The sequence below is a fragment of the Mercenaria mercenaria genome, chromosome 9, assembly GCF_021730395.1.
Source record: "Mercenaria mercenaria strain notata chromosome 9, MADL_Memer_1, whole genome shotgun sequence".
NCBI classification, from domain to species: domain Eukaryota; kingdom Metazoa; phylum Mollusca; class Bivalvia; order Venerida; family Veneridae; genus Mercenaria; species Mercenaria mercenaria.
This window is the reverse complement of record NC_069369.1, coordinates 67,430,343-67,444,486: the sequence shown is the minus strand read 5'-3', so window position 1 is coordinate 67,444,486 and position 14,144 is coordinate 67,430,343. Positions and strand designations below refer to the sequence as shown.

General features: G+C 37.2%; 1 protein-coding gene across 2 annotated transcripts in view; it reads right to left on the bottom strand.

Moving 5' to 3' along the window:
- The window catches only part of LOC123547333 (dynein axonemal assembly factor 9-like), a 160,456-nt gene that overhangs the window by 33,837 nt on the left and 112,475 nt on the right, over positions 1–14,144 (bottom strand). Inside the window, exons 17-26 of one of the 2 annotated variants that reach the window (XM_045334350.2) lie at positions 13,244–13,314; positions 12,545–12,689; positions 9,560–9,663; positions 8,488–8,634; positions 7,341–7,420; positions 3,410–3,505; positions 2,327–2,444; positions 1,306–1,394; positions 840–992; positions 285–361 (exon numbers count right to left, since the gene is read on the bottom strand). In XM_045334350.2, the coding sequence (XP_045190285.2) occupies positions 285–361; positions 840–992; positions 1,306–1,394; positions 2,327–2,444; positions 3,410–3,505; positions 7,341–7,420; positions 8,488–8,634; positions 9,560–9,663; positions 12,545–12,689; positions 13,244–13,314 (1,080 nt within the window). The remainder of the gene's footprint in view (positions 1–284; positions 362–839; positions 993–1,305; positions 1,395–2,326; positions 2,445–3,409; positions 3,506–7,340; positions 7,421–8,487; positions 8,635–9,559; positions 9,664–12,544; positions 12,690–13,243; positions 13,315–14,144) is intronic. The other variant, XM_053551632.1, reaches the window with a different exon arrangement.

The window sequence follows — 14,144 nt, the reverse complement described above, 5'->3', positions numbered from 1 at the left end:
ATACCTTAACACTCAATACATCACTATCTGTGTAACACTCACTTACTTATAACACAATGCGATCTGTTATCTATATCAGGATGACACTCCACAGCTTGTACCACACTCACTATATCTGTATACCTTAACACTCAATACATCACTATCTGTGTAACACTCACTTACCTATAACACAATAAGATCTGATATCTACATCAGGATGACACTCCACAGCTTGTACCATACTCACTATATCTGTATACCTTAACACTCAATACATCACTATCTGTGTAACACTCACTTACCTATAACACAATGAGTTCTGACATCTACATCAGGATGACACTCCACAGCTTGTACCACACTCACTATATCTGTATACCTAGAAATAAGGCATGTCGTTTTTCAAAAGTTTTCATCGGTTCCCGAATTACTGATGAAATGACACTGGAGGTACATGTATTATCTTCATTTGTATTATGATACAGTGTAAGTATCTAGATATACGTATACTTATAAAAATCTTTGTACATGGTCAACTTATTTGTTCGGTTAAACGTCACATTGACACAATTATAGGTCATAAGGCAACTTTCCAGGTTTTCATGGTGGTGGAAGACCCTAGGTGCCCATTCGGACATTATTTCATGATAGGCAGGCTCCAGAAACACCAACCTTCTGTAAGCCAGCTGGATGGCTTTCTCACACGAAGAATTCTAAGCCCGATGTGAGGCTTGAACCTGCATCGGTAAGGGACAAATGATTCGAAGTCACCGACCTGAACCATTGCACATGGTTAAAAACAATAGTTTCAAAATGTTGCTGATACTAAGTACTGTAAGATTATGTTCAGTGTTTACCCTGGTACAATGTACAGCACTCTGGTATTCAACATGTTTGCCTGACTCTGTTTTCTTCTTCTGTGTACATTTAGTGTAGCTTTCAATTTAGCTTGTATATCTACAGGGTTAAATTGCTGAGATCCATCTAGAGGTGGCTTCAATATTACATATCTGTAACATATAAAAGTGTAAAGAGTGAAGAGACAACCCGAAAAAAATGCTACTGCACACCTTTTGCAGTGGTATATTTGGCGATGTCTGTTATATCTATACAGAACTGCAAATGCACAGAATCACAAAGTCAAATATCAGATTCATATTTAGCTGATTTTAGCAATCTGAATGAAATGTGCCGTAGATGCGTACACATTAGAACATAATATCCGCTGTTCATATTTTACAACATTTTCATGCAATAAGAAAACTGGTACTACAGAAGTAGAAGGTTCTGTAGAAGGTGTGACAATCTTAATAGAAGACATACCTGTTTTGATCCTTAGATAGTTTAGAGAGTACATCACACATTTGTTCTTGATGTGAGCCTGGTATACCACTGATAATTGCTACTACAATCTGAAACAAAATTCAAACCATGTATCACAAAACTTTTAATATAAAGTTTAACCCTTACCCTGCTAAATTTCTATAATGAACTTGTCCATCTTTTAATTTGGATAGTACTATTAACTGTTAAAAGGGGTGCTTACCAAAAAGATACTGACTGAATGGTGAACAGTGCAGATCTTGAAATTTCTGAGTGTAATAGGCCTTTATATGGCACCAACTAGGAAAAGCTGGCTATGAATGTGTTAGCATGTGTTAAGGTTTAGCATTTTTGTATGCAGATGTAATACAAAATATTTTTACCAGGTTGACCATACAAAGTGTGCATTGTGATATGGCATTCAAATGTAAATGCTACTTCAATAGCTTCCATTACATGACTATTTTTTCATTTATAGATTGGCCTCCATATATCAAACACAGTACACCCATTTATTTTATGTTTTCCAGTGAATTATAGTTTTCTCAGTGAAATAAAAGTGATAATCCACAGTTTTAAAACAGCAGATTATCATTTTTATTTTTTACTGTTTTTGCCGAACTAGTTCCGGTCCTCCATCGCGATTGAAGTCAAATTGTAAACCGAGCGTTATGAATACCGGGGACCATAATGACGATGACGTCATGAGCACCAAAAAAAGTCATTTATACTCATGGCTACACCACTCATGAAAATATCAGTTTTTGATGGTCACTTGTGAAATAAAATTGATATTTCACTGAAACAAACAAATATCCTCTATGTATTTCATACCAAAATGAAACTACTTAATCAAATATAATTCTCAAATGAAAACCAAACAAATGTACAAAAACAAAGAAAATGTTACCTAAAAGTTGCGTCATTTAATATTTATAACTCCATCCTGAAGATGATTTCTGGCTTCAATTTTAGTGATATCAAGAAATATCTACAACTTAATATTACATAAAACAGTTACCTCTATTTCTGGTTCCTCTTCTATTTCAGCATTTTTTGGTAATCTGAGAACTTTACGTAAATCTGTTTCTGGTACTGGGTACCAACCTACACTGCTTGCAGAGAAATGGTCTAGAAATCTGTATTGAAAAAAAATCATGATTTTTTTTTTCATTTGAAACATCAGAGTAATTTGGAAATTGAAAAAAAATTTTTTTTCTTAACAAGCATTAGGAAATACTATTTTGATATAAAATTGACAATTCTACAGCTAAAAAAATTCTCGCCTTTTTGACTGTTTTTTTTATCAAATATTTTGATTGTATCTACGTGGATCTGCAACACCCTTTGACAAGATTGTGCATTTTAAACAAGAGAACCATGATGACACTAATCAATTTCTGGCTAAGTACTTTGTCAGTTATATCGATCTTAGCAGATTCTTTCTAAATGGCTGGCAGGTAGCCTTGCAAGTGTTCTTCATTAATGCATGAGAGTACTGACTTGCCATTTTCAAGTACCTGACAATGTCCTGACAAGTACCAGACAAGTATCAGGCTATGTCCTAACACGTATCTGACAACTTCCTGACAAGTATCTGACTATGTCCTGACAAGTATCAGGCTATGTCCTAACAAGTATCTGACAACTTCCTGACAAGTATCTGACTATGATCTGACAAGTACCTGACAAGTACCAGACAAGTATCAGGCTATGTCCTAACAAGTATCTGACATCTTCCTGACAAGTATCTGACTATGTCCTAACAAATACCATACAAGTACCAGCCTATGTCCTAACAAGTATCTGACAAGTACCAGACTATGTCCTGACAACAGCCTGACAATGTCCTGACAATGCCCTGACAAGTATCTGACTATGTCCTGATGAGTACCTGACAACATCAGTACCTGACAATTTCCCCACAGGAATAAGAGGTTGAGGACAAATGACCTCAAACATAATAATATCGTCTCTTAAATAGTCCTGAAAAACATATGCTTCATCTGGGCATCTCTCAACTACTGCAGTTATAGTCTTATTGTCTATCTACTGAGCTCCCTTAGATGAAGGCAAAGAATGAAAAAAGAAAGTGAAAAATTACTTGTATAGATGAGGCAGGGAGACAGATGCCTTCTGCAGGGCTGTTTTCACTCTGTTTGATGAAGTAGATGAGTGATGGTGCTGAATCAATGAATGCCTGAAAATCAAAAACAAAAATAATTCATTACTTGTATCTATGTAAAACAATTTAATCAACTAGAAGATGCTTTTGTAAAAAAGCGCATGTCTCCCTCAATGCAGAGTTGTATAGGCAAGAAGTCAATAAGGGTCAGGAGCGAAAGTCAAAGAGACACTGATGGTTGGCTGCAATAGGGATCAACTACTTGGCATGTCCAGTCATCCCGCTAAGTTTCAACACTCCTGGCCTAGTGGTTCTCAAGTCACTGTTCAGGCTCCTGTGATCTTGACCTTTGATCAAGTGACCCCAAAATAAATAGGGATCATCTACTCTGCATGTCCAATCATCCTATGAAGTTTCAACATTCTAGGTCAGGTAATTCTCAAGTTATTTTCCGGAAATGATTTTACATGACCAGGCCCCTGTGACCTTGACCTTTAATAAACTGACCCAAAAATCAATAGGGGTCATCTACTCTGCATGTTCAATCATCCTATGAAGTTTCAACATTCTGGGTCAAGTGGTTCTCAAGTTATTGATCGGAAATTGTTTTCCATGTTCAGGCTCCTGTGACCTTGACCTTTAACAGAGTGACCCCAAAACCAATAGGAGTCATCTACTATGCATGTTCAATCATCCTATGAAGTTTCAACATTCTGGATCAAGAGGTTCTCAAGTTATTGATCGGAAATGGTTATCAATGTTCAGGCCCCTGTGACCTTGACCTTTAAGGGAGTGACTCCAAAAACAATAGGGGTCATTTACTCTGCATGACCAATCATCCTATGAAGTTTCAACATTCTGGGTCGAGTGGTTCTGAAGTTACTGACCGGAAACAGTTTTCCATGTTCAGGCCCCTGTGACCTTGACCTTTAAAAGAGTGACCCCAAAAATAATTGGGATCATGTACTCTGCATGTCCAATTATCCTATGAAATTTTAACATTCTGGGTTAAGTGGTTCTCAAGTTATTGATTGAAAACGGTTTTCCATGTTCAGGCCCCTGTGACCTTGACCTTTAACAGAGTTACCCCAAAATCTGCATCTACTCTGCATGACCAATCATCCTATTAAGTTTCAACATTCTGGGTCAAGTGGTTCTCAAGTTACTGACCGGAAATGGTTTTCAATGTTCAGGCCCCTGTGACCTTGACCTTTAACAGAGTGATCCCAAAATCAATAGGGGTCATCTACTTTGCATGTACAATCATCCTATGAAGTTTCAACATTCTGGGTCAAGTGGTACTCAAGTTATTGATCGGAAATGGTTTTCAATGTTCAGGCCCCTGTGACCTTGACCTTTAATGGAGTGACCCCAAAAACAATAGGGATTATCTACTCTACATGTCCAATCATCCTATGAAGTTTCAACATTCTGGGTCAAGTGGTTCTCTAGTTATCGATCGGAAATGGTTTTCAATGTTCAGGCCCCTGTGACCTTGACCTTTGATGGAGTTACCCCAAAAACAATAGGGGTCGTCTACTCCAGCAGCCCTACAACCCTATGAAGTTTGAAGGTTCTAGATCAAATGGTTCTCCAGTTATTGATCGGAATGAAGTGTGACGTACGGACAGGGCAAAAACAATATGTCTCCCCCAGAGGGGGGGAAGACATAATTATCTAATGCAATGTCTTGATAACACATTTAAAATGTTTTGAGGTGACACTTGCTTTAATAATGGAGGAAGATGTGAGGTGCACCTCAACACCTTGTTCAAGTTTCTTGTCATAAAAAAAACATCTTTAAGACTTATTCAAGACACTGAAATTTCCTTACATAAAAGAACCTCATGTTTCAGGAGTTTTGAACCCACAGCTGGGAGGACCTCATAATTCAAACAGAAATCTTAACCCCGCTACCATATAATCCAAGAACAAGAGCTGTCTCCGTAGGATGACACATGCCCCCGATGGCACTTTGAATGAATAGTTATGGCCGATGTTAGAGTTTAGGACCTTTGACCTACGGAGCTGGGTCTTGCGCGTGACACATCGTCTTACTGTGTCACACATTCATGCATAGTTATTTTAAAATCCATGCATGAATGACAAAGATATGGACCGGACACGCCCATCAATGCACTATCATGAAAAATGATCTTTAACATCTGTGACCTTGACCTTTGAGCTACGGACCTGGGTCTTGCGTGTGACATGTCGTCTTACTGTGGTACACATTCATGCCAAGTTATTTGAAAATCCATCCATCGATGACAAAGATATGGACTGGAAACGCCCATCAATGCACTATCCTTTAACATCTACGTGTGACCTTGACCTTTGAGCTACGCACCTGGGTCTTGCACATGACAGGTCGTCTTACTGTGGTACACATTTATGCCAAGTTATTTGAAAATCCATCCATCGATGACAAAGATATGGACAGGACACGCCCATCAAAGCACTATCCTTTAACGTCTAAGTGTGACCTTGACCTTTGAGCTACGGACCTGGGTCTTGCGCACTGCACGTCGTCTTACTGTGGTACACATTCATGCCAAGTTATTTGAAAATCCATCCATCGATGACAAAGATATGGACCGGACACGCCCATCAATGCACTATCCTTTAACGTCTAAGTGTGACCTTGACCTTTGAGCTACCGACCTGGGTCTTGCGCACTGCATGTCGTCTTACTGTGGTACACATTCATGCCAAGTTATTTGAAAATCCATCCATCGATGACAAAGATATGGACCGGACACGAAAATTGCGGACAGACCGACAGACTGACAGACCGACAGACAGACAGACGGTTCAAAAACTATATGCCTCCCTTCGGGGGCATAAAAATAACTTACAGGAATATGGTGTCAAATAAAACACAAATTTAAATCATTACACAAGCCAATCAGGAAGTAATCATCATGAAAATACAGTAACAAGAGCGCCGCCAAGCGGGGCAATATATGCCCAAAGGCTTACATCATAGGATGGGAGCAAAATTTTAAGAACTTGACTGTTGAAGCCCCAAAGGACAGGAACAACAAAAGGAAAACTTCAAAAAACAAATCTAAGTCCACAAAAAAAAAAAAAATTCAAAGTCTACAAAAAAATCCTTATCAGGTACAGGTATGTAAAAATACACCTTAAAATTGGAGGTACCATCTATGTTGTACCACAAAAAAGTGGTCTCGGTTTTTCCCAATGGCCAATAAAAAAAAAAAGTTTCAAAATAAGCTATTTATAGTAACATAAAAGGGAAGTAATTAAAAAAAAAATTATTGTAAGTACAAAAAAAGAGATCTGCCAAATAAAAACAAGAGCACTGCAATGCAGAGCAATATACATATATGACCTTTGACCCTTAAGTGTGACCTTGACCTTGAAGCGAGTCATCCGGAACATGCGCTCTGCACATCGTTGCAATGTGGTGAACATTTCTGCCAAGTTTCTATGAAATCCTTCCAGCAGTTCAAGAGTTACAGAGCGGACACGAAACAAACTGATATGACTTTTGACCCCTAAGCATGACCTTGACCTTAAAGCAAGTCATCCGGAACATGCGCTCTGCACGTCATCTTGGTGTGGTGAACATTTGTGTCAAGTTTCTTTGAAATCCTTCAAGGGGTTCAAGAGTTACAGAGCGGACACGAAACAAACTGATATGACCTTTGACTCCTAAGTGTGACCTTGACCTTGAAGCGAGACATCCGGAACATGCGCTCTGCACGTCGTCTGGGTGTGGTGAACATTTGTGTCAAGTTTCCTTGAAATCCTTCAAGGGGTTCAAGAGTTACAGAGCGGACACGAAATTGCTAACGGACAGACGGACGGACAGACGGACACCAGCGTCATAACATAATACGTCCCTTCGGGTGTATAATTATAACTTTTATTGTAAAAATCTTACATAAGGTGACAATTTTCTGGAAGTTCACTGACTACTTTAACCTTTGGAGAATCTGCATCTTCTCTCCATGTATGTAACACCTGTATTGGAAATAAAATGTAAAAGATTGTCACATGTGTAACTATTGTAACACCTGCATAGGTAATAAAACTACAGAAATTGTGATACATGAAACATTTACATGTGGATTTTTTATAAGCTGTGTATTGAACATCTGTAAAGAAAATAAACCTAGCCTTCTTATTGCTAAGCGACAGCAATTAGAGTAAAGGCTGGTTATGCAACATCTGCATAGAATATAATATTATGTGTTATGTTACTATACATAAAACTTGAATTGTAGGTATGCCTGTTTCAATATTCATTGTTACATTTCAAAACTTTAACCAACATCATACATAAATTATGTTTGTATACATAGTATGTTTGCCTGAAGAAGTATTTTAATACGAAACATTGCAAACTTGAGTTGTCTTCTTTCTTTAACCATTATAAAACTTTAACATGAACACTGAGAAATTCAGTATCTGGTCTTATGTTGGTAAGATTTTACAAGAATTTTTAAAACTCTCTACAATACTGTAATGTTTAAGCTATATTGGTTTACATTAATACAAAAGACCTGAAAAAGCTGGTTATGTATTTAACTCCTCTAGCTATCATTTAAGACTGCATAAAAAAAAATCATGAAAGACTGCCTGTAAAACAAGAGAACCATATGGCTCAAGTTTGACTGCCAGAAATTTAATTCACAGCTCCAACAGATATTATGGTGACTATGTTTTTAACCAATCAACATGGTGTGTACACTTCTGGTAGAGCAATGACTGTGTGCACTTAAACAAGTAGGTTCAGACAACGAAAATATCAAAATGTCCATTTTATTATACATATAGAAATAAGTCCTGCCCATGGTGGCCATTTTTCCCCAAATCACAATAATAGTAAAGACTTTATTTAATGAGGCAGCATACTTGCTGAAGCAATCTTCCATATGGGCCTCAACATTAACAAAAACATAATGCTCTGACGAGCTAAAATACATGCTATTTTACATGTATAAAACATTTTGACCAGCACAAAAAGTCCAGAATTCTTTGTTAAAAAGTATGTCTAAAGTAAATACATTAAAAAGAAATTTACAAACCTGTGAATAGAGATGTTTGTATGCCTTTGACTTTGGTGTGAACATGAGCATAAGCTGCCCCTCTTCATTTCTCAAATGGAATGGGATAAATGGAACAAACGTAGAATGGTACTCTATCACTAATACAGCTACTGTGTTTGAGGTGTCCTGAAATAGTTAAAAAAATGTAGAATGGTACTCTATCACTAATACTGCTACTGCGTTTGAGGTGTCTTGAAATAGTTAAACAAAATGTAGAATGGTTCACAATCACTCAAATGGAAAAGAATAGCTGGGACAAATGAAGAACAGAACTCTGTAACTGATAAGTTTCTGTTTTTGAGGTGTCTGTAAGCAGTTAAACAAAGCATAGAATGGTTCTCAGTCACACATACGGAAAGGAATAAATGGAACAAATGTAGACTGGTACTCTGTATCTGATAAGCGGGTGTCTGAAGCATCTTGAAACAGTCAACCCTTACCCTGCTAAATTTCTATAATGAGCTTGTCCATCTTTAAATTTGGACCATTATCTGTTAAAAGGGGTGTTTACCAAAAAAATACTGACTGAATAGCAAACAGTGCAGATCATGATCAGACTGCATGGTTGTACAGGCTGATCATGATCTACACAGGTAGCAAAGGCAGAATCAATCGTTTTTAGCATGAAAAGGGGTAAACAAACTGTAGAAAAGTTATCACTCCTATGGAAAGCTTAGAAACTTTTTTGAATTTGAACTCATACAGTGGTACACATTTGTATGGTTTATTTAATTCACATTTAACATTTATATTTGCAAATACTCATTCTAGCATACAGCCAGCAGGATGGCTTCCTCACATAAAGAATTCAATGTCCCCAGCGAGACTTGAACCCACATTAGTGAGAGGCAGTCATATATAAAGCTAGTGATCTTAACCACTTGGACACGGAGGCCCCGCAATATATATAGTATCCATTTATCGAACTGTGCATTTTTGGTGGGACATGCGCAACTGAAATGGATTAGTATATTTTCCTGTTCATGGCCCTATCTAAGACTTAAATGGCATAAATCATAGTTTACCATTTATAAACATAAATGCTACAAACCCCATCATAGAATCTCGCAGATCTTATGTGATTTCCATGTAATACTATGGCACCATACTGCTCACATAAAATTACCAATCCATTCTCGAATGCAAACAGACTGGCTGAAAGTAAAAATAAATTCTGTGAAGTCATTTAATTTCATGAATTCAAATAAATATATATTTAATGGGGAACTGAATTTATGGACTTCAAATTTTAGATATAGAAGAGAAAGAAATTTTATTTATTCATTGGGAATATGCAAATCAACAGTCTCGAAAACTAAAAATAACCCTTACCCTGCTAGATTTCTATAATGAACTTGTCCATCTTTCAATTTGGACAGTACCATTAACTGTTTAAAGGGATGATTACCAAAAATATACTGACTGTATAGTGAACAGTGCAGACCATGATCTATACTGGTCGCAAAGACAGAATCAATCATGTCCAGAATGATAAGGGTTAAACTCCTATGAAGAATAATGATTTCATAGCACAGTCAAACTTTGTTTGCAAGTACCCGACAGGATCAGCAAACTTTGAGTTATATGTAGTTCGAGACATCAAAACAAATACATTACACAGGGATGTTGCTGGGACCTGACGATGAGCTCGAGCAAATGGTAATGTTCAAATTATCCAAGTTCGAGTGACCAAAGTTTGAATGTATATGACATATGAAATTCATGTGTATGTGATAGTGTTCCACACTGACATTCAGTTTTCACTTCCTATTTTCTTCAAGTTGTCTCCTACTGTAAAATCTGATATTTTCATGTAAGTGAAAATCTACAAATTTTTTTAATAGAGAAAGTTCACAAGGTCAAATATTTTTGATGTATTAAGGCATTTTTTTTCTGAATCATTACATAAGTATTAACGATTATGCTGAATTTCATTAGAAACTGAATTTTGAACAAGTTTGAAGTTAATACCAAAATGCTACAGGTCATTTTTGATCAAATGGAAGATATGGTTATAGAAAATAAAGTACTTGCACATCCCAAGTTGATTGGGTCTCCAGATATTTACAATGCACTAACCTTTCTCTGGAGGCATGCATAATGTACTGGCACATCCCAAGCTGGCTGAGTCTCCAGATAATTTACTAACCTTCTTCTGGAGGCATGCATAATGTACTGGCACATCCCAAGCTGGTTGAATCTCCAGATAATTTACTAACCTTCTTCTGCAGACATGCATAATGTACTGGCACATCCCAAGCTGGTTGAATCTCCAGATAATTTACTAACCTTCTTCTGCAGACATGCATAATGTACTGGCACATCCCAAGCTGGTTGAATCTCCAGATAATTTACTAACCTTCTTCTGGAGGCATGCATAATGTACTGGCACATCCCAAGCTGGTTGAATCTCCAGATAATTTACTAACCTTCTTCTGGAGGCATGCATAATGTACTGGCACATCCAAAGTTGGTTGAATCTCCAGATAATTTACTAACCTTCTTCTGGAGACATGCATAATGTACTGGCACATCCCAAGCTGGTTGAATCTCCAGATAATTTACTAACCTTCTTCTGCAGACATGCATAATGTACTGGCACATCCCGAGCTGGTTGAATCTCTCAGATAATTTTACTAACTTCTTCTGCAGACATGCATAATGTACTGGCACATCCCGAGCTGGTTGAATCTCCAGATAATTTACTAACCTTCTTCTGCAGACATGCATAATGTACTGGCACATCCCAAGCTGGTTGAATCTCCAGATAATTTACTAACCTTCTTCTGCAGACATGCATAATGTACTGGCACATCCCGAGCTGGTTGAATCTCCAGATAATTTACTAACCTTCTTCTGCAGACATGCATAATGTACTGGCAATCCCAAGCTGTTGAATCTCCAGATAATTACTAACCTTCTTCTGCAGACATGCATAAGTAACTGGCACATCCCAAGCTGGTTGATTCTCCAGATAATTTACTAACCTTTCTGCAGACATGCATAATGTACTGGCACATCCAAGCTGGTTGAATCTCCAGATAATTTACTACCTTCTTCTGCAGACATGCATAAAGTACCGGACATCCCAAGCTGGTTGAATCTCCAGATAATTTACTAACCTTCTATCTGCAGACATGCATAATGTACCGCACATCCCAAGCTGTTAATCCCAGATAATTTACTAAGCTCTACTGGAGCATGCATAATGTACTGGCACATCTCCAAGTAGGTTGAATCTCCAGATAATTTACTAACCTTCTTCTGGAGACATGCATAAAATGGCACATCCAAGTAGGTTAACTCTCCAGATAATTAGTAACCTTCTTCGTGAGCATGCATATTGTACTGGCAAATCCCAACTGTTGAATCTCCAAAAAATGTACTAACCTTCTTCTGGAGGCATGCATAATGTACTGAGGCAATCCAAGTTGATTGGATCCCAGATATATAATATGCACCAAAATTGTTCAGAAAAACTTTTATCCTCTAACTTGTCTGGTAAACACTTCTGTATCTTCTGAAAGACCAGTATGGCTAGAAACATTTAATAACATAATTGTCTGAAAATTACATTAAAATGTCAAACTATTTATCAATACCAAAATTTACTAACCTTCTTCTGGAGGCATGCATAATGTACTGGCACATCCCAAGCTGGTTGAATCTCCAGATAATTTACTAACCTTCTTCTGGAGACATGCATAATGTACTGGCACATCCCAAGCTGGTTGAATCTCCAGATAATTTACTAACCCTCTTCTGGAGGCATGCATATTGTACTGGCACATCCCAAGCTGGTTGAATCTCCAGATAATTTACTAACCTTCTACTGGAGGCATGCATTATGTACCGTCACATCCCAAGCTGGTTGAATCTCCAGATAATTTACTAACCTTCTTCTGGAGACATGCATAATGTACTGGCACATCTCAAGCTGGTTGAATCTCCAGATAATGTAGTAACCTTCTTCTGGAGGCATGCATATTGTACTGGCAAATCCCAAGCTGGTTGAATCTCCAAAAAATGTACTAACCTTCTTCTGGAGGCATGCATAATGTACTAGCACATCCCAAGTTGATTGGATCTCCAGATAATAATAATGCACCAAAATGTTCAGAAAGACTTTTATCCTCTAACTTCGTCTGAAACAACTTCTTATCTTCTGAAAGACCAGTATGCTGAAACATATACATAACATAATTGTCATGAAAATTACATTAAAATGTCAAACTATTTTCATACCAAAAAGGGGACTCAACTTTGTTTAAATCTATAACTAAAGGATGTTCACTGAAAATTACAAAACTCTACTAGGATCAATGTTCCAACTGAGAAGATGCATTGACAAGTGACCATGATTCACCTTTGTTACTCAGCGTGAATGGTGCTTTTTATAACCCATATTCTGATTAATTTCTATAATGAACTTGTCCATCTTTCAATTAGGACAGTACCATTAGCTGTTAAAAGGGGTGCTTACCAAAAAGATACTGACTGAATGGCGAGCAGTGCAGATCATGATCACACTGCAGGGATGTGCAGGCTGATCATGATCAACACTGGTCGCAAAGGCAGAATCAGTCGTGTACAGCATGATAAGGGCAAATATAATATTATGATCTTGCTTCATCTATGTATTTAGTATAGACAAAATTCTGGTAAAATTTCCAGGGAGAACTATTGTATCAGAATTAGAAATACAGAAAACATTTCTGTACAAGAAATCACTAACCGTCCAACAATGATATCTCGGGATATGATCTGTAAGAAGTAGATAACTGCTGTTAATGCCAACACTACCATCTGAAACAAAAAAAAAACAAACGTGAAAAGTGACTCACTCTACCAAAGAACTATAATGTTGTATTATCAAATGTACTTGCATTCATTATTTATGATCCAAAGGATTGGGAACTAAAAGGCTTATCACATTCTAAACTTAACATATTATTTGTCGCTACTGTGAACATCCTACTAAATTTTCAATCTTTCAGTACATATTGGTGTGTTTGCTATCAAAGATTACATAGAAATGGAACGGGTTTTTGTATCTTACAATAAAATATTTTGTGTAATTTGTTAAGAAAATAGTATGCACTACAGTCAAACCTGTCTATAAAGACCACCCCTGGGACAGCCAAAATGTGGTCTTTATTGTGAGGTGGTCTTTATTCACAGGTTAAAATACACTGTAAATGTTAACAAGAGCTGTCCGTAAGACAGCCAAGCTGACTTTCGAAATATGACCCAGAAGCAGGAAATATACCAAAAAGTTAAATATCAAAAGAGTTTAAGTTCAAAGGGGAATAATTTGACCAAAATGCATATCAGTTATGGGACTTGCTGCTATCAACTAGTTTATAACCCCGAAGGCACATGGAAGTTTCAATTCAATTCTGCATTAGTTTTGGAGATAGTAACTTGCATGTAAAACTTAACCAGAATTTCAAAGTCCAAAAGGGCAAATTTGCCCAAAATACATGCCAGAGTTTTTGGACTTGATCCAGTGAGGTTAGTAATTGATCTATAAAAGAAAAATAAGTTTCAAATCTATATGCTTTTAGTAATAGCTGTATGTACTTGCACGCAAAACTTCACCCAGAATTTTCTAAGTCCAAAAGGGCATAATTTGG